The sequence below is a fragment of the Macadamia integrifolia genome, chromosome 4 (assembly GCF_013358625.1).
Source record: "Macadamia integrifolia cultivar HAES 741 chromosome 4, SCU_Mint_v3, whole genome shotgun sequence".
Lineage (NCBI taxonomy): Eukaryota > Viridiplantae > Streptophyta > Magnoliopsida > Proteales > Proteaceae > Macadamia > Macadamia integrifolia.
Genome location: NC_056560.1, coordinates 12,837,829 through 12,859,451, shown reverse-complemented (window position 1 = coordinate 12,859,451; position 21,623 = coordinate 12,837,829). Strand labels below are relative to the sequence as shown.

Genomic DNA, 21,623 nt, shown 5'->3' with positions numbered 1-21,623 from the left:
TTTGTATGCGACATGTGTCATATTCTAGTCCAACGGTTGTGGATCAAATGGATGTATCCTCGTTCCTTTCTCTTTTCTGTCTCTCTCTCTTTTTTATTTATTTTTTTTATGTAGTTATAGTCATTGACTCTACTATGGATTCCCTGGATAACACGCACATCAAATTTGATAGCCTATCTTAAGTGAATGCCCTCCTTTGTAATGTGCATTCTCCATCTTCTCACTCGTTCTATTATTCATATATGTCTACTACTTAAATAACCTCACGCACTATTACTAGCATGTAAATACATCAGGTTGGCCTAGAATTCAGGGGAACACTAGGTGTTAACATTCCCTACAAGTTAACAAAGAAAATACTCTCAACTGTTAACACAACCGTTTATTCTTGAATTAACCCCTATTCCCTAGCTCTCATTAAGAATGAAGAAAGCCTTTTAGTTACACTACCCTTATTCAAATAGATGGCAATAAGAAAGTCGAGGACTAAGGAGGACTTCCAATGGGAATTCCTTGGGCATGGTTAAACCAGTATCCTCAGTCATATCCACAGGTTGATCAAAGGGTGTTTGTAGATTGAACCCATGAAGCAAACAGGTAACCGTCATGTTCCTGGTCTGGAGGGCAAACATCAAACCCGGGCATGATCTTCTGCCCGACCCGAAAGGAATCAACTCAAAGCTTTGTCCCCGTACATCTACATCAGCATGCCTTGTAAGAAATCTCTCGGGTTGGAATTCCAAAGGGTTTGTCCAAACCCGTGGGTCTCGATGTATCTTCCAAGCATTCACTAACACACGTGTTCCTTTGATGACTCTAAAGCCACTTGATAAAATACAGTCTTCCATGGCTTCATGGGGAACTAAGAGTGGTCCTGCAGGGTATAGATGAAGTGTTTCCTTGATTATTGCTTGGAGATACACTAGGTTATCTATGTCTTCTTCTTCAACATTCCTATCCTTCCCAATGTGGAAATCTAATTCTTCTTTAGCCTTTTTTAACACTTCCTTTTGGTTTAGTAACAAAGAAAGAACCCATGAAAGAGATATTGCAGAGGTATCTGTAGCAGCTAAGATCATATTCTGCAAAATATATAAATGTCAATTTACTATAAATTAGGATCTTGATGAACACAACTATGGATTTAATAAAAGTTGCTGAAAAAGAATGCTATCTGATAGTGTTGGGTACGCCCAGACAAATGGGAAAGTGGAACTATGTTGTGACTTCCCAATTTTCTGGGTATACGCAACGCTATCAAGTTGCTTTCTTTCTCCCTAAAAACTAAAAATCTTTTCCTCTTGAGAAATTTTTTTTTTTTCTGCTAGGTAAGAATTTTCCTGTTACTTGGACTTGTAGCCAAAGAAATAGAATAATTTACTTCCCCTTTGCATTCATAAATACCCTGTTAGGTTTTTATATTTTCCAAAATACCCTTCAAGATCTCATTTCTTTGCTTGCCATCCCTGATAACACAGGAAAGTTCCACAATTTATGGATCTAATAAAAATTAAAACTCTCTTATCCCTAGAAAAAAAAATTTGCTACTATTCAAGTTGCAAGAACTTTCTTGTACCCAAATTCGTAGACGAATAGATGGAATAATTCATTTACCCTTTGGATCACAAATACCCTCCGAGGTATTATTATTTTCTAAAATACTCTTTTAGATTCCATTTATTTGGTTGCAAACCCCATGACAAGAAAATTCCTGCAACTTGGATAGCAGCAAAATTTCCTTCTCCCCTTCTCCCCTCCCCCAAAAAATATTACTTAGCAGTGCGGTCGCCTTCACTATTGTATCACGTTCATGGCCGTGTAATTGAGCATCATCTTCAAGAAATGAAAGCATCACATCCATGAAGTCTTGCTGCTGATTACCATCAGTAGTCTTCCCAGATACTCTCTTTTGCTGATGCTCCTGGAGCCAGCTCTCAGCGAGCATGTCCATCTCCTTAGCAGTTTTCTTCATTGCCCTTTGTTGCCCATCCAAATCCAACCATGATAGGAAGCTGGGAAGCACATCTGATGCAACTGAAACACCTGTGAATTTAAAGATATCAACTATGACACTTTGGATCCTCTTGACCTCTTCATTGTTCTCACCATGGACACCGAAATGTCGTTTACCCACAACCATCTTAAGAACAATATTCATGGTTAGATCTCGAAACAATCGATTCATTTCTACCTTAATCTGATTCCTATTGTTTCTCACCCATAGCCCATGTAGATCCTTGACACAATTTTCGATCTCTGCATATCTAACTTGCCTGAGTGACACCAGCCGGCGGGTGGAGAGTAGCTCAAGAACCACCCACTTGCGTACTTCACGCCATTAAGGTCCATAGGGGGCCAAACCCATGAATGCATAGTCATAGCTCAAGTGGTTGCTTGAGGCACTTCTTGGACGGCCAGCAAGAGCTCTGTCGTTAACGGTGAAGCACTCCTTGGCTAATTCCCAGCTGCTGATGATAAGTGTCCGATGAACACCAAATCGGACAATGAAAGCTGGTCCGTGCTTGTCGGCCATGGCTGCAAGTGTTCGATAGAGGGGCTGAGATAACTGAAGGAGATGACCGATTATAGGCCATGCTCCAGCTGGTTCCGGGGCTTCTGTGACCTTACTCTTGTTATCAACATAGGTGGTACCTTTTGGGATCCATAGATGGTAGATCAAGAGAGCTAGAGCTAATACACCACCAATTGCTTGGAGGTGGATAAGCAGCATCTCCATGAGTGGCGTGCCTATTTCAGAGTGAGAAAGAGGAATGGGCTGCAGGAAGTGTATATTAATTATGATCAATCATGTGACCCATGTCTGCAACAAGTGTTAGTTGAAGGGAACGAGGTGGCCGATTATAAGCCATGCTCCAGGTACGTGGTAAAGTATCCAATCAAGAGCCAATGGCTTATCCAAGCTACCGGTGTGGGCTCTCGTGGAGAATTACAACTCTTTGGCCAACTATTACGCATATTAGTTGGAGAGGATCTTTATCCATTAATTAGGGATTGAAGGGGTACTCAACTATCAGCTGCCCACGTCCCACGTGGGGACGAGTGGGAAAAGGACTGGATCCTCCATGGTTGTGTGGAGGCACGCACATCAGAGGTGGGTTACACATCCCGTTGAGCCTACTACACACTTGGAAAAAGCTATTAGTAAAGGAGGAGCAATAATGATATTAGAGTGGGTGAAAATTCGCAGAGATTACAATATACCCAAACACATAGAATCAACCTTTGGCATTCTCATCAGTGGATAAGGAAGACTCCTTAAAGAAAAACATCAAGATAACCTGTAACGAGGCTTCTCTTCACTGTCCCAGATGAAATCATTTAACAAAAACTGAGGAGGAGAATTCCAGAGAGGGAAATCCCTAGACCTTGGTTGAAATACATAAAAGTCTCTTTGTTTTATAGACCGAGTTTTCTGAAGCCCATGGTGAATAAGAATCCATTGCGGGGGAAGGTGGGGTTAGGAGCATAGGAGCGGTATTGGGGTTTTTTCAGAAGTTTTACGATAGGGGTTTGTAGACCCCAGGATCAGGGGATGAACCTCACCATCTGGTTCAAGATAACTTTATCCTCGTTTTATTTGATCGTATAATGCACAAACTGATTTTACAACGGAGAATTAACTATAATATTATTAATTTTTAAAATTCTCAATGTCACCACCTTTTTCCTAATGATATCCAACAGTTTACCCACTAATACAACTTAGAATCAAAATTAAGGGCAAAAGAGTGATGCTTGGTCACATGGTCTCTACATCAACACAGGGCAAATGAGTGCGCATGCAACGCATCGACATGAATGGAATTTCTGATTTTATTAGGGGTGAGATAATAATTTTGTGTGCCTCTTGGTGTCAGGGTAATAGGACTAAGGAATTTTTCTTTCTACCTAGAAGTATATAAGGGAATAGTCGTTTGTTTGAGAATTGGTCGTTGAACCAGCACAAGGACCAATAGGAATACATATGGAAGCATCAATAGGGTAGACATACTCACCTTTCACTCTCTTCAACAAGATTTGCAGCAATAAAATGGCATAGGTAGCATAGGACCTTCGCCTTAGGAAGCATTTGGTTTTGAGTTCGACTCCTCTATCCATACGGTTGTGGGGTCAATATGACCCTAAGATTAGTCAGGTCGAAAGCCTAGATATCTATTGTTAGCCAAAAAAAGTGGAATAGGTACATTTTAATGGAAAAACCTTGTTGGAGCCAAAGTGGTGAGCTAATAAGGTTTTTTATTTTTTTTTTATTTTTTTTAACTAAGTAAATCTTGCATTAAAATTTTTGAAAATATTTTTTATGCATTAAATAACTTTTAAAAATAAAACAAACAATAATTAAAGAAAGTTACAACTTCTGACAATAAGTTGCACCCTATTTTTAATTGCGGTCTAATCAATACTGTAGTAATTAACACATCCCAAACATCTTATTTGAATCCACACAAAAGGAAATCTCTAATTGCATACAAGATCATCTAAAAGTTAAAAAAGAAAATACTCTCAACAGTAACACCACCATTTTTATTCTTTTAATAAACCCATTCTTTATTTATGGTAGAAACCCACTATTCCCGAACCCCCATTAAGATTCACAAAAGTTTTTTAATTATACCCTAGGGTTCCTCTACTTACTGACATCATTCAATGAAAACAAAATAAGAAAATAATAATAATAATAATAATAATAATAATAATAATAATAATAATAATAATAATAATAATAATAATAATTATTCATACAGATGGGAGTGAGGAAGTCGAGGGCTAAGGAGGACTTCCAATGGGATTCCTTGGGCATGGTTATACTAGTGCCCTCAGCCATATCCACAGGCTTATCAAAGGATGATTACAGATTGAACCCATGAAGCAAATGAGCAACCATCATGTTCATGGTTTGTAGGGCCAACATCATCCCGGGGCACGATCTTCTACCCGACCCGAAAGGAATTAACTGAATGTTTTTTCCTCGCACATCCATATCAGCATGCCTTGTAAGAAATCTCTCGGGTTGGAGTTCCAAAGGGTTTGTCCAAACCCATGGGTCTTGATGTATCTTCCAAACATTCACTAGCACACGTGTTCCTTTTGAGGCTTTGAAACCACTTGAAAGACCATCTTTGGAAAGAAAGAAATAACAGGAAATTTGAGGGCAAAGGCCGGCTGCCCAGGTATGTGTTTTTCATGGTGGTGGATGATATCAGGAGGAATAAGCCTCGCACTATGGGTGAAGTAAACTCGGCTGCTGATGTGTTGCATTGTAACCACCTAGGGCTCCCCATCCAGGCTGCTACTCACAGAGACATTTTGGAAGTGTTTTTGGTGCAAACCTCCAATAAATTGGATTAAGCTTAACTTTGATGGAAGTTTGTTGGGTAATCTTGGTCATGCTGGTGCGGGAGGAATTTTTTGGGATAGCTTTGGCAGAGTTCTAGCCACTTATAAAGTGTTCTTGGGGGTAACAGGTGTATTTGAAGCTGAAGTTGAAGGGTTAATGGAGGGGCTCATGCGTGCTAAGGAAATGAATTTCAATCAGCTGTGGGTGGAATCAGATTCCAGTGCAGTGGTTACTTCACTTCATCAAAGGAAAATTCCTTGGTTCGCCCTTCAGAGATGGTCAACGATAATCTCTCACAGTTATAGAGAAGGGAACTCTATTGCGGATTACTTGGCCAGGGATGCTGTAAATTCGGGAGTATCTGCTGATAATATGACCTTACCGTCGCACATTCAAGATATGCTAGCTAGAGATGCTGAAGGAAGACCTCGTTATCGTTTTTGAGTAGTGCCTTTCCTTTCCCCTGCTGATGGCAATGCCGTAGGTGGGGGATAGGTTTGGCATGTGTTTGGGTGTTGGTTCTTTTGGTTGTTGTTCTATCTTTTCTTTTCTTTCTATTTTAATGAAATAATCCTTTTAGAAAGAAAAAAAAATGTACAGTCTTCCATGGCTTCATGGGGAAGTAAGAGTGGTATAGCAGGGCATAGACGAAGCGTTTCCTTGATTATTGCTTGGAGATACACAAGCTTATTAGTGTCTTTTTCTTCAATATTCCTATCCTTCCCAATGTAGAAAACCAATTCTTCTTGGGCCTTTGTTAAGACTTCCTTGTGGTTTAGTAACAAAGAAAGAACCCATGAAAGGGATGCCCCAGTGGTATCCGTGGCAGCTAAGATCATATTCTGTAAAATATATAGTTTTCAATTTACTATAAATTACGGATGAAATTTTGCTACTAACCAGGTTGCATGACTAAAGTTTTCATCGATATTTGAAGAGAAACCAAGTCTATCAGGGAGATGTAGGTTAATTAATAGTCGATTTGGGGACTACTCCCAACACTCACCTACATGTGTGGTAGTACATACTGAGTACACGTGGATAAGTGAAAACCCACTCTAATGCCCTGTAAAATTTTCATCCCAAAAGTTTGAACTCGATCTGCCACTAGGGGTATCAATTTCGGACCCGACAGGCCCAATCGAGCCCAACAAATTTATAATCAATGACTCCAAAGTGCAAGAGTGGACCAATGATTACTAGCTCGACATGTTTAAAGTCCAATTAGAGCCCTTTTACACGTTCTGACACGTTTAAACCCGATTAGAGTCTCTTCATAACCCGGTCATGGTGCAAGATCCTAAAGTGAGCAAGCCCGATTAGGCCAGACTGATTGACAACTCCCTGCAGCTGAGACTTACATTCTAAGAAAGAAAAAAAACGTACCAATGCGGTAGCCTACTACTGAATCATGATCATGGCCGTGAAATTGAGCATCTTCTTCGAGAAATGAAAGCATCACATCCATGAAGTCTTGCTGCTGATCACCATCAGTAGTCTTCTCAGATACTCTCTTTTGCCGATGTTCTTGGAGCCAGCTCTCAGCAAGCACGTCCATCTCTTTAGCAATTTTCTTCATTGTCCTTTGTTGCCCATCCCAATCAAACCATGATAAGAAGCTGGGAAGCACATCTAATGCAACTGAGACACCTACGTATTTAAAGAAATCAACTATGAGACTTTGGATCCTCTGGATCTCTTCATTGTTCTCACCATCGACAAAACTGAAATATCGTTTACCCACAACCATCTTAAGAACAATATTCATGCTTAGATCTCGAAACAATTGATTCATTTCGACCTTAATCTGAATCCTATTGTTTTTCATCCGATATAGATCCCAGAGGGGTTGGGTTGATAGGCCCAAGCCCCGAGCCCAGCATTAATCTCGTATGGGGGTGCGGGGGCATAGCTCTTGTGGTATGGTTCGACTGGATTGACTGTGGCCCGATGGGTCAACCCACAACTTAGAGTATATAATGTACTATCATCTTGTTGAGCAAGTCATTGTAATTTGGGGGGTTTTTCGAGCTAGGGTTTCAAGAGGAGTTTTCTCACCGCTGTTTGGGTGTAATCTTTCTTCTGCATAATGAAACATCCCTTCTTCTTTGGCTGAGGACGTAACACACCACATTGGTATGTGAACCTCGTTAAATCTCTGTGTATTATGTGATCTATCTTGGTTTATTTTCGTATTTCTTAGTGTTTGCTCTAACAAATACAATTTCCGATCTCTGTGTATCGAACTCGCTGGAGTAACTCGAGCCGACGAGTGGAGAGTAGCTCAAGAACCACCCACTTGCGTACTGCACCCCAGTAAGGTCCATACGGTGCCAAACCCATATTCATAGCTCAAGTGATCGCTTGAGGCACTTCTTGGACGGCTTGCAAGAGCTCTGTCATTTATGGTGAAGCACTCCTTGGCCAATTCCCAGCTGCTGATGATAAGTGTCCGATGAACACCAAATCGGATGGTGAGGGCTGGTCCGTGCTTGTCGGCCATTGCCGCATGTGTTCGAAAGAGGGGCTTATCAGGGTCTGTTAACTGAAGGAGGTGGCCGATTATAGGCCAGGCTCCAGGTGCTCCGGGGCTTCTGGGGGCTTAATCTTGTTAACAAAAGTGGTGGTACCTTTTGGGATCCATAGATGGTAGAAGATGAGAGCTAGAGCTAACAGACAACCCATGGCTTGGAGTGTGATGAGCTGGAGCTCCATGGGTGTGGATTGTTTGCTTGACAGTAGAGGAGGAAGAGGGACTGAGGAGCAGCTTAATTATTTGGATGAGGTGGCTAATTATAGGCAAAGCTTCAGGTGGTGAAGTATCCAGTCAATGCCTAATAATCCTACTTGCCAGGGCTTTCTTAGTGAATTAGCAAGAACTCCCTGGCCAACTATTAGGAGTACTCACCTATCAGTTGCTGATTAATGACAGTGGCCGGATCAGATGCCCACCTGGCCCACCTGGTAACAGGTGGGGGATGGGTCTGGGGACTTAGGACCATGAGTTTCAAGTATCGGTCTCATATCGGTCGAATTGACTGATCCAGATCAGTTATCCGTATTGTTTCAGGAGTAAAATAATAAAAAATTAATACTTTTTAAAAAAAGGAGAGATAAAACCGACCGATGCCCATCAATTCGATTCGATCTGAATCAATGTCGAAAGATACTGATTCTGATACCGATACCGATACCGATACCGTCCCCTAAATCACCTCTTCTAACTTCTTTTTCCATGTTTCAAATTTCTCTCGTGCATGTTCTCTGTAGACTTGTAAATAATGATTCCGACTATTGTATCTATTATCATCTATAATTTTTTCTATAAAAATGATATTTAACTATAAATAAATAAATCAATTGGTTTGTTTCAAAATGTTGATAAATTGTATATCCATGTATTTTAAAAAATTTGGTTAAGTTCTAAATGATATAACTCTTAGGATAAGAAAGGGGTGAAAGAGTATGGAGAGGATATTGTTTGCTGCTTTTTTTTTCCCCTCCCTTTTATTTGTTCACATAGAACAGCATATTTATTTTCATTCAAAAATCCCCAGTAACTAATGGATTTCATCATTATTATATTATATATTAAGACTTTACATGTCTAATTGGATCATTTCTTTCTTATATTAACAATTCATGTTGCAATTGACAGGATATACTGGATGTAAAAAGAGATAAACAGAGTTCCATTATCACCTTCAGCGTAAAACTTGGCAAAGAAGGAGTAAGTGAAAATTTGACTTTAGAGAGAGAGAGAGAGATTGTCCTCATGCTCAATTAATGAGATTAAGTTATTCAATACTAATGATCTTTAATTTCATAATATCTTGTGCAGATATATAAATTTTAAATGTTTGAGTATGTTATCATTATTAGTTAAATAAAAAAAATTAAAAAAAAAAAGGTCTATCACATGTATGAGGGGAAATTCATAATGTAAAAAAAATTATGAAAAAAAAAACTTTACTTGGTCATACGTGTTATAATTACCATCCCGCCCCTTGTTGGATGCTTGGACAAATGCATCAATCGACTTCCATGCTAGTGCAGGGGCCATTTGACCAGATAGCGTTCTCTCTACTAATAGCAGATTATCTAGCGAAAGCTGTAGAGAATAGTGGTGTCTCCTCCATTCTTCCATCTATTCCTATCTCTGTTCAGATTGAGGTTAGGGTAGATACTGAGAAAAGGCCAAGATTTAGGTTTTACTAATTTTGTTACTTTCGTGGAGTAGTGAATCCCTTTCCCTGCTAATGGCAATGCCGAAGGTGGGGAAGTGATTCCGGATTCTTTCCCTCCACGTTCTCGTATTGTCTCTGGGGAAGCTGGATCTTCTAGACTCCAACTTGTATTTTCTTTTTCCGTTTTTCCTTGTTAATGTAAATGAATTTCTAGCAAAAATATAAATAAATGAAAGGTAATTTGATACCACATCTGAGAAAGAAATATATAGATAGAAAAAACTTCTCCTTCTTTGAAATATCATGAACAGTTCCTGTACGTTGAGCACCTTTTTCGAGTAAATATAGAATAAGGGGAACATTTAAATAAGTTTGATTCTTTATCGGATTGTAAAAACTACTTCCGAAATCTCTTCCTTCTCTTTGGGATCGTACATCCATTGCAACGATTCGATAGATGGCTCATTGGGATAGATATAGAAGAACAATACCCCCCTAGAGCCGTATAGAAGGTTTTCTCCTCGTACGGCTCAAGAAAGAAGAAAGAAATATATAGATAGAAGGATTTTTCTTTCCCTCCCCCCTCATATTAGCAGCCTTTTATGTTTATTAATAAATTATTACAAGATTGCAAATATAATATACGTTGTATGTCACATTCTTGTAATGACAATGTTAGCCAGTATATATATATATATATATATCCCTTTCACCATCATTAATATTTTTCCTCACCTTTAAAAGCAAATCAACATAACTTAATTCAAACAATATCTCTCACAATGTTGATAATATATGAAACAGGCATTCTCCCTCGGCATTAACACTCTATTGATTGCTTATCGTCTTGGGATGATAATGGGGATTTCATCTTGATCTTAACTGTTCAGACTTACCATAGTATATAATTTATTTCTTCATCTTCTTTTATTAAATTGAACTTTTCTATTTTAAAACTCACTAGCATTTGTACCATTTTTCCTTATTAACAGTATGTCCTAACATTATGAGATAATGTTAATGGGACACATTCTGTAAGCCTAGGAAGGAGGGAGGGCTTGGGATTAGGGGTGGACACGTGTAGTTATGAGTGAAGGAGGAGAGAGAAGCTCTGAGGCGGAGGAGATTAGGGTTTTGGGTGGCGGCCTTGCGTCTGGTGGGTGGCCATTGCTCGAGGGAAGCAGCAATTGATTACAAACTTTTGGCAGTCTCTGTCTAGGCACGATTGTTGGGGAGCCCTCACTGGCTAAGGCTGCTGTGGTTGAGACCATTAACATATCGGATTCGCTTCCAATGTAGTTATATTCCAAAGTGGTGGGAGAAGCTCTACCAGATGTGGATGAACTGCCTGATCCAATACATGCTAGTAAGATTGTGATTCCACAAGAAGCATACGAAGAGCGGCTGCAGCGTTATCACTTTGCCCTTGTGGCCAGGATAAATTTTTGATATATTTCAGTAGATGCGGTCAGGAAGGAAGTTGTGGAAAACTGGAAGCTCAAGGACAGGGTCCATATTTCTTCTATGGGATTGGGCTACTCTCTCTTTCGGTTTGAGTCCAAAAAAAACATGGCCAGTATGTGGAAGACAAGTCCCATTAGGATTGGCGGGAATTTCATTTGTTTCCAACGTTGGAAACCAAGCTTTAATATCTATGAGAGTAAGGTAATGGCCAGATTGGTCTGGATTCGTTTCCCAGAATTTCCGTTTGAATACTAGCACGAAAATATTTTATCTTCCATGGAAAAAGCAGTGGAGCGGCCTCTAGACATTGACAAGAGAACGAGAAATGCCTCCATAGGGAATTATGCTAGAATTCTTGTGGAGATGGAGGTCACCGATCAAAGGCTTGAGGAAATCCAAGTGGAGAGGCAGCAACCTGGAACTTGCGACTTATTCTGGTTCAAGCAAAGGAACTGGCTACTCATCATCTATGAAGATGAGATGAGTCAATGTGGATTTTGCAATCATGTTGGGCACACTGTTTAGAACTATAAAGAGAAAAAATTGCAAATGTTGAACACAATGGAAAAGTCACCTCTTGTAGAGCCCTGCTCTTTAAACCCAGTTTATTGACCGATTGGTTCAGTTTGGTCTTGCAGGGTTCGAACCTGAGTGGGTTGATGCCGGTGCCTTGTGGTACATGATAGCAAGGGTGACGAAAAATACGAGGTGGCCGGATAATATTGAGACGGTACCCGAGATGATCCGCATGCCTAAGCCTGGTCCTTGCACATATCATAAGGCCATGTATGAATAGGAAATGTACGTTATCGTATTTGAATGGTAGGAACTTAGTCCACAACACATGGCGAGAGTGAGGTACATGTTAAGACTCCGTTTTTCCCTAAAATACAGCAAGGTTGGTTTGTTCAGCCAACTGGTGGGTGTCATTGGTAGGTGCGAGACCCACCAGTGTGACCTACCTGTTGAGGTAACGTGGACCCCAGCATGCCCGGCTTGGATGAGCATGTGTATTTTGACATTCACATCGTAATGAGGTCTTGTATGTCCGATGATGTTGGCTACATCACCCGAAAATGCAATTTAAGGTGTTTTGGTCCATAAATGGACAAAACCAAATGGACCCTAGAAGATATTTATGGGCTAGGGCATAAATAGCCTTTATATCTCTCTCTCCCTCATTTATGGTTTTCAACAAAGTTGGTGAGTGGAGTAAAGAGGAGGTAGATAAGAGGAAGAAGTAGAAGAAGACTAGGGAGAAGGCTTTCCCCTTGGACCTTGTAGCCGTGTTTCACCTTTTCACCACCGGTATCTTCACCAGTGTCTTGAGATCTACATTTTAAGGTAAGTAACACCATCAACCCTTGAGATATGATGAAACTATTTCGTGTGTGGTTGGATCTAGAAGATAATGGAATCCCTGTATGATTTTCTTGAAGGATTTAAGAAAGGAAACAAAGATTTGGGAGTTATTGAAGTGGCATTTGAGTTTGAGAAGAGGATCCCAAGATTTGGGGTTTTTCAAGCCAAGGTATGACTTCTTTCCCCAAATCTTGCTAATGGCGTAGATCCATGGAACAATCAAGTAGATGAGGCTTAAAATGTGTGGGAAACGAAGTGGGAACCACCCTATTAGGCTTGCAAGAGTTGGAGTGGAAGAGAGAAGAAAAACAGCAAAGCTCGAGGAATACCAACGGGTAGGACCGACCGGTGCCACACCTACCAATGTAACCCACCTGTCTTCTTTGTGTCTACCGGCGGGTAGGACCTACGGGTGCCACACCTACTAGTGTGACCTGCCTGTCTTCTCTGTGTCTACCGGCAGGTAGGACCGATGGGTGCCACACCTACTAGTGTGACCAGCCTATCTTCTCTGGGTCTACCGGCGGGTAGGACCAACGGGTGCCAAACCTACCAATATGACCCACCAGTCTGATAATTTGCTCAAGTGGGTTCTCCTACCCGCCTGTATGACACACCTGTAGCACAAATGAGCTCCGATGGGACTCAAACTCACCGATAACCTTTCTCACGCTATTATATGTGTCATGACTATATCTTACATCATTTGTAAACCCAAATTGGACATATTTCTAAACTCCTATCTATGCTAGGTTTCGAGAAACTCATCTTCTCACTCCGGATTTTACCCGTACCGCGAGTGCAAATTCTTCTATAGGAATAAGTAAGTGGGGAGAGCACTTTGATCTTAATTTTTGGAGTGTTTTTGGCATCCTATGCACTCATAGACTATATTGACATTTCGATTGCCATACCCATGCACGTGATTGATGAATGAATGATGCATTTAGAACTGAACATGTTGTAACCTAATTTCTATATGCATGATTACTTGCTTGAAATTTTGAGCATGAATTTATCATATAATGGATTATGATGATGATGTTTTTCGATCATGTGTAGGATTTCTAGATTAGATGTAGTCGGCTTGGAAACAAATGCATTGGTACACCGTGAAATGAGACACGAAAGTACTATGTAGTTGTCCTATCTCATATAGCAGCATGCAGTTAGGATTTCATATTCCCTCGTACTACGACCCTTCCCAACAGGGGTTTATGTGTTAGGTTATCACTGGGGGGAAGCGTCGGTCACGGCTGACATGGTGGTTAGAAGTACGCCTGGCTGATCATTAGGATAGTTGAAAACCTTGGTGATATATTTAAAGGGACAATCGTACTACTTTTAATTTCTACTATGGTTTGGCCACGATTTATTTTTTTGCTGTGGTTTGGCCACGATTTACATTTCTGTTGTGGTTCGGCCACGATTTACTTTTTCAAGTGCTCATGATGGGCCTTCTTCAATAATCCTATGGGCGTATCGTGGGATGGAGAACACTTCTTGAACCCGGGGCATACGCGCATTATGGTTGTGAGTAGCACGTTACCTATGACCTAGATATGATTGTTAGGTGAATAGGAATAAAATGAATCTCATGCATGTAGGATCATTTGATTGCAATTGCTTGTGTACGTCTTTTTTTCCATTTATTGAGCTAATGAGCTCATCCCTCAGGTACACAACCTTTTAGATGATTTTACAGGATACTCTGTAGAGGAGCTCGTGCTGGGTCCCACTGATGAAACCCTAGTGGGGGATTGGTGGGTCCCCGAAAAATTCTAACATGATGACGGCTGCCCATGTGAGGGTTGTGTTACAGGACAACGGTGACAGTTTCCATCTTCTGTACTCTTTTAATTCTTTTGGTATATTTTCCCTTTTGTACTCTAGATATTTAAATTACTATTTCTTGTATAAATGTCATGCCTACGAGCCCACATATAAATATTTTATGTATAACAATTTGGATATCAAGAGTATATGGAAAATTATAAGTAATCATTTACGACAAGACTTTCATTGTATTATATTATTATATTCCATTAATCACTTGTGACTTGTTGTGCTGTGGTTACTATGTCTGATGATCCTGGTGGTTTTGGGTTACTCGGAAGGAACCCGGTCACTAGTCCGATTCTATGTGAACGGGATGTGATAATGTTGGTATCAGAGGGTGATGCTCTAATCACTCAGCTTGCAAGATTAAGTTCTTAGAAGCCCAAAAATAGACAAGGGGTTGGGAAAACATAAAAGACTTATATAAGATCTAAAAGTACATAAAACTTAAAAAATTTTCCATGATATATTCATAAGTTGGGGATACCAAAAGTTACACACAAGAAGAAAGATTACATAATCATAGAAAAATTACCATATACCAGAGAAAGGAATTACATAATCACATCTAGAATTTTCTCTACACACTAGAGAGCTTTCCAATAATTTCAGACAAGAGAAGAATAAGTAGAAAGGAATAAAAGAAGAAAAGAAGATAGAGTTCCAGAACCACATTCCAAAAGAAAAGGAAAAGAAGACAGAATTCCCAGATTACATTCCATAAGAAAGAAAAGAAAAGAAAACCATCCCATACAAGCTATGCCCACTCAATCATCATCAATGTCAATAATTTTCTCCTCCAGTCGAGACCTTGAGTTGATGCCCAGGCGTTGATCATAGTAATCAAACTGGTGGTGCACTAAATCCATATCCTCCTGAATGTATCACAGGCTCCTCACCATGTCCCCGGAAGCTGAGTCTAAGGAGGTGTCCAAGTCATCTATGTCCATTATCATACTAGCTTGAGTCTCCTTCATGGCTTCCTGTCTTGTCAACAGTTCTCCTGACCCTCTTGTAGTGCCTTCAACCAGGCCATCATACCCCGAAAATCAAAGGCTCTACCTGGAGATGATGGAACTACTCTGATGGGAACCTCATCCTCCATCTCTACATCCACATCCACATCCACATCCTCCTCCATGGGGACATAGTCCTTATCATCCTCCTCATCATCACCCTCCTCATGGGCTGCCTCACCCATCGCAGGCTCCATCAGATGAAACAACTTCATCTTATACAAGATGCCTCGACCGAATCTGTCCAAAGGAGCACTACCCACCTCAGCCTCTAGAGCTGGCTAGAAGTGCTTGAATATTTTGGTGAGTGACTGAGCATAGGGGTGGTTACCATCAGCAGGATGGGTTGCATGGAACTCTATGGTCTTCATGATCACATAGGGAAGGCACAGGCGTGGAGGATTATCCAAAGCAGTGAAGAGGCAATAGGCCACATATGCAGCCATGACGTTCACCTGATTTCGGTGCCCGGCCCGGGAAAGAGGGTTAAACTATATCAATCGACTGAAAACTTGAACCTCTGGGAGGAAGGCTATCTCAAACTCGAAAGCGACGACGCTGCCACAAATGGTCCAGCAGATGTGCTTCTGGAGAGACTCGCTCATATAGGGACCCAAAGCCTTACCCTTAGGAGGGTAGTAGTACCAAGTACCCTCGAGGGAGGTACCCAAGATCTCTGCCAATAAGTCAATCGGCAGCCTAATGTCTCGACCTTTCACCCTGCTGGTGAGAGTATACATCCTGTTATCATAGGCCACCTTTAAGTTGCAGTAAAATAGCCGGACAAGATTGGGGTAGCACAGATGGTCAACTGATAGCATGGCCTCCCAACCAAGAGTTGTGAACCTCTTAAGTAACTGGACCTGAGTGAAGTCCTCTGTCACTACGGAATTCTCCATCAAAACGGGTCTCTTGGAGAAGGTATCCCAAGAAAGTGCAGCCTTAAGACTGCAAAATTCATCTTCGTTATAATCCTCTAAGTCCTCAGAATGATCTCTAGTAGGTCGGGCTCGAGAAGCAGAAGAACTGGAGGCAGCACCCTTCTTCTTCCTACTAGAAGCTTACCCACTCCTAGATGAAGAGGAAGCTCACTTTCCTTTGCGAGAAGACATCTTGAAATTTGTAAGGAAGAAGTAAGAAAACCAATAAAGTACCAAAAGTAAATTGTAAAACAAAGGATGAAAGTAAGGAAACAAGACAATATGTTCTCGAAGAAAGGATTTGTGAAATTGACACACCCTATACTAAGCAACATTGAATGAGCTATGCATATAGCATGACAATTGAGGAAGAATAACCTTACAAGTATAATGCCTTTTACATAATGAAACTACATGGGAATGGTAAATTGCAAGAATCATATGTGGATAAATGAGCATTATGGAATTTCAATGCTTGATGCAATACATTAGTAAAGACAAGAAAGGAAAGCAATTATGAAATGCATATATACTTACAAATACCAAATTGGTAACCATTTGAGGAAATTGACAAATTTTCTAAAAGAAGAAGAAATGAAAAGTTTCACAGAGAGGAGTATAAACCTTGCATATCCAAAGCATCGAGGAAATTGTTAGCAATAACATATGAGGAAAGGGTTAATTTCATGAGAATGTATATAATTGGGCATATTGAGGTCAAACAAGTGAAAGCCCTACATTTCCCAAGAACACTAACCTAGAAATGGGGAAAATTTCATGCCAAAGTGTAAAAAGGGATGCATTGGTACAATGTAGCACTCCCACCACTATTATGCAATCAAATGTGAATGTATAGACTCATTGAATCAAACATTTTATAAGAAATAAGAAAGGAAATGAACAAAACTCTAAAACACTGAAATTTTGAGGAAATGGGGTTAAACAATCCATAGAGATGACATATGTGATGTTAGAGATGAGAAACATCAAGGAAATGACAATTCCACATACCACAAAAATCAAAAGAAAATAGAGTTGTGAGACTATTGAACAATTACAATCGAAATCTCAAAGAGAAGAAGAGAAAACCCACTCACTTGAGATGGAGAACGGTTATGGAGAGCTTTGAATCCAAATGCAAAGTTGGAAGATGCTTGAAATGGCTCCTAGATCCTTCTCTTGGATGCCTTGCACCATTTAGAGAAGAGAGGAAGGGAGAAAAATGAACAGTTTTTAAAAATAAGGGCTTTTCTGCCCCTAAAATAGAACTGCATGAAGAACCGGCGGGTCGCCACCGACCCACCCGCCGGTATAACCCGTCGGTGTGGATTTTTGGGGATTTGATATTCAAGCCTCGTAGAACCTATTTTTTTGTAAATTATAGGTTGATGTGCAATTAATTTTCGTGCATGCTTATGAAGGTTAATTGTGATACAATATGGAACTCAATGTTGGGATGCGTGCTATAATGACGAAATGCACTATGATGGGAGGCATGATGCGTATTTGATTCGTGCATATATGAGATATTTTTGGCACTTAATTGTACCTAAATCTTGATGCAACCCAGGTACAAGGCATCATAGTATGCACTAGATCCGACAGTAGTGCAAGAGGTGCCCCACGTGGTTCCCAATCTATTGGATGACCACCTAGCCCTTGGGAACCTCGACCACGGCTGAGTCGTAGACAAGAAGATAGAGTTGAGGACTCACCTACACCTGAGGTTCCAGATCCTCTTGTTGTTACACCTAGTGATGTTGCGGCTCTTATTCAATAGTCACAACAGGCATTCCAATAATAATTACTCCAACAACAGCAGACTTTCATGAATGATGTGCAACAACAATTGCACCCTATGCATATGGGTCAGCATCCTCATCGGGTACCTTTTCCACAAGATCCTCTTGTTGTACCCGATGTGGGAGTTCAATTGGGGGTGTTTCTCCTCGGGCACCACCTGTTGAGACACAAGGGAGTACATTACTTGCAACGCCACCACAGGACCAACTAGGAGGTACTCCACCTGGGATTACTCCATGGTTCCCTCTTCATGGCACTCCTTCATATATGGTGCCACCGCTGTACCAGTATTACCTAATTTATCCTCCATACTATCCACCAGCAGCCTCTACTGTAAGGCTGGTGGAATCATTTAAGAGACACTTGCCACCTATCTTCACCTAGGTGAGTAGTGACCCATAAGAATTGGATCGGTGGATCCAAGAAATAGAAAAGATATTTGAGGTGGTAGAATATACAGAACCTCAAAAACTCATCTGTGCTGGGTTACAGTTAAGGAATAAAGTTGATTCATGGTGGAAGGCTTCTAAGCCTATCTTGGTGGAAACCCATCCGGAACCTACATGGGAATAGTTCAAGGAATTGTTCTTATTGAATTATTACTCCACCAGCTTCATAGATCAGAAGGAAACTGATTTCTCAGCTTTGACTCAGGGAAACAAGTCTGTCCTTGAGTACCAGCAACAGTTTGAGGACTTGTTTTACTTTGCCCCTCCACACATGAAACAGCAGAGAAAAAGGTAAAGAAGTTTCTAAAAGGGCTAAAAGTATCCATTGGCACAATTTTGGGGGCCATGGACTTGATTGATTTTGCTCAGATTGTCCAGAAGGTTAAGACAATTAAAGACAATCAGAAGGGGGAGTCCACCACCACACCTAGACTTTGGAAGAGATCCAATCCCTACGCAAATTCAGGTGACCAGAACAAGAGTTTTTATGAGCCATACAATTTTGGTCCATCGTATCAGCGGCCCTATAGGTCATCGGGATACATGCCCCAGCCAGTCAATAGATCAAGTACTACTTCCTTTCACCCGAACACTAGCACGGTGTCTACGGCTCCACAGCCACCTCATCCTCCTACTACACAGGGTCAGATACAGAGGGCACCAGTACCAGTGCTAGCCTCTTAGAACAGGTGCTATATTTTCCATTCACTCAGGCATTTTACAAAGGATTGCCCGTACAAACCAACTGTGGTGCAGAGTCAGCCTCTTGTTCATAGACCCACCTTGAATCAAGGTGGCCCACCTCAAGGAAGAATGCATGCATTATCAGCCAAAGAAGTTGAGGCAAGCCCCTATGTTGTAGCAGGTACCCTACCTATCTTGGGTATACCAGCTTATGTATTATTTGATTCTGGTGCATCACATTCTTTTATATCTAAAAGATTTGCTAGAAAGATTGACATGACACCCAGGGCTCTAGAAAGTAAATTGATTATTAGTACACCCACGGGCAAGGTGGCACAATTAAATGAAGTATACAAGCCCTGTTCCGTTGAAATAGGCGGGAAAAAATTGGATGCCCAGCTCATCAAATTTAACATGCAAAATTGTGATGTTATATTGGGTATGGATTGGTTATCTACTCACCGTGGAAATGTCATATGTGCTGAGAAGAAAATTAAAGTGGTAAGTGATGATGGTGAAGAGCTTGTGTATCAAGTGGGTAAGATAAAACAACCTAAAAAGATTCTCATTTTGGCCTTACAGGCTGTAAAGTTATTGGAAGATGGATGTCTGGGCTACCTAGTTTCAGTACAAGATGTAGAAGCTAAGGTCACACCATTAGGGGAATTGAACGTAGTTAGGGAGTTCCCCAATGTCTTCCCGGATGATTTAACTCGGCTTCCGCCTGACAAGGAGTTAGAGTTTGCCATTGATCTAGTTCTCGGAGCAACACTTGTGTCTAAAGCTCCGTACAGAATGGCACCAGCCGAGTTAAAGGAGTTACAAACTCAGTTGTAGGATTTATTAGAGAAAGGATTTGTACGCCCAAGTGTTTATCCTTAGGGTGCCCCAGTTTTATTTGTCAAAAGGAAGGATGGGAGTTTGCATATGTGCATAGATTACCAAAAATTAAACAAATCGAGAATCAAGAACCGGTATCCGTTGCCACATATAGATGACCCTTCGATCAGTTGCAAGGTGCTAAGGTATTCTCAAAGATTAACTTTAGATCCGGTTATTACTAGCTCAAGATAAAGAGCAGTGATATACCCAAGACGGCTTTTAGGACCCGATATGGCCATTATGAATTCCTAGTGTTGTCTTTTGGGTTAACCAATGCACTAGCAGCTTTTATGGATCTGACGAATCGAGTATTTTATGATGTTCTCAACAAGTGGGTCATCATTTGCATCGATGACATCTTGATATACTCAAAAATGGAAGAAAAGCATGAACAACACTTGTGAATAGTACTTCAAAGATTAAGAGAGCAACATCTATATGCAAAATTCAGTAAGTGTGAATTTTGGTTGAAGCAAGTTGGGTTCCTAGGGCACATAGTGTCTGAGAATGGGATCGAAGTTGACCCGGGGAAAGTAAAAGCAGTAATAGAGTGGGAAGCTCCCAATAATGCCACAGAAATCAGAAGTTTCTTAGGATTGGCAGGCTACTACCGGCGGTTCATTGAGAATTTTTTCCGAATCATATGACCAGTCTGACCAAAAAAGGGGTGAAATTTGAATGGTCAAAGGAGTGTGAAGACAATTTTCAAGAACTAAAGAAACGATTGGTGTCAGCCCCAGTGCTGACGATACCAGAAGGTACAGGTGGAATGATAGTCTACATGGATGCCTCCAGAATTGGGCTGGGTTACGTTCTTATACAACATGACAAGGTAGTGGCTTATGCATCTAAACAATTGAAAGAGTATGAGAAGAACTGTCCCACTTATGATCTAGAGCTGGCGGCAATTATCTTTACCTTGAAGATCTGGCGCCATTATTTATATGGGAAAAAGTACGAGATATTCAGTGACCATAAAAGTCTCAAGTACTTCTTCACTCAGAGGGATCGAACATGAGATAGAGGAGATGGCTAGAACTCATGAAGGATTACGACTGTGATATACAGTACCATCCATGTAAGGCTAATGTGGTGGCTGATGCATTGAACAGGAAAGCTCAAACTGTATCACTTGCTTATTTGGCCACCAGCCCACAACTTAAGCAAGAAGCCATGTTGATGGATGAAATCATTTTGAATGAAAGATCGACCTTAGAACTTTATCAACAGTCAGGAAATGTCAAGCGGTTAACCATATCTCTGGCAGTCCTACAAGTACAACCGTTTATCAGGTATGAAATAATCATGAGACAACCCATGGATCCTGAGTTATAGAAAATCAAAGTTAAAATCCAAGAGCAAAGGATGGATGATCCTGATTTCACAATAGCCAATGACAGAGCACTATTGTTTCGGGGCAGATTGTGTGTACCCAATGACATGGGGATTCAAGACAAGATATTTAAGGAAGCACAGAGTTCTGAGAACACGCTTCACCCCGGAAGCACTAAGATGTATAAAGATCTTAAGCAAAATTATTGGTGGCCAAGGATGAAGATTACAGTAGCCCTATATATTGCTTCATGTCTCACATGTCAAAAGGTCAAGATAGAACAACATCGACTATATGGCACTCTTTAGCCACTCCCAGTATCTGA

General features: G+C 40.7%; 3 protein-coding genes across 3 annotated transcripts; 1 reads left to right on the top strand and 2 right to left on the bottom strand.

Annotated features, from left to right (window-relative positions):
• Positions 1-452: 452 nt before the first annotated feature.
• On the bottom strand, positions 453-2,756 carry LOC122076251 (xanthotoxin 5-hydroxylase CYP82C4-like). The gene is made up of 2 exons (XM_042641579.1): positions 1,784-2,756; positions 453-1,082 (listed from the first exon to the last, which is right to left on the bottom strand). The coding sequence occupies exons 1-2, from the start codon at positions 2,183-2,185 to the stop codon at positions 453-455; spliced, it is 1,032 nt and encodes a 343-aa protein (XP_042497513.1). The 5' UTR covers positions 2,186-2,756.
• A 2,449-nt stretch (positions 2,757-5,205) lies between these two features.
• On the top strand, positions 5,206-5,803 carry LOC122076249. The gene is made up of 2 exons (XM_042641578.1): positions 5,206-5,253; positions 5,372-5,803. Exons 1-2 carry the CDS (start codon positions 5,206-5,208, stop codon positions 5,801-5,803), a joined length of 480 nt encoding a protein of 159 aa, XP_042497512.1.
• Positions 5,804-6,716: 913 nt separating this feature from the next.
• LOC122076248 (cytochrome P450 CYP82D47-like) lies at positions 6,717-7,154 on the bottom strand. The gene has a single exon (XM_042641577.1). It carries the CDS (start codon positions 7,152-7,154, stop codon positions 6,717-6,719), a length of 438 nt encoding a protein of 145 aa, XP_042497511.1.
• Positions 7,155-21,623: the final 14,469 nt, after the last annotated feature.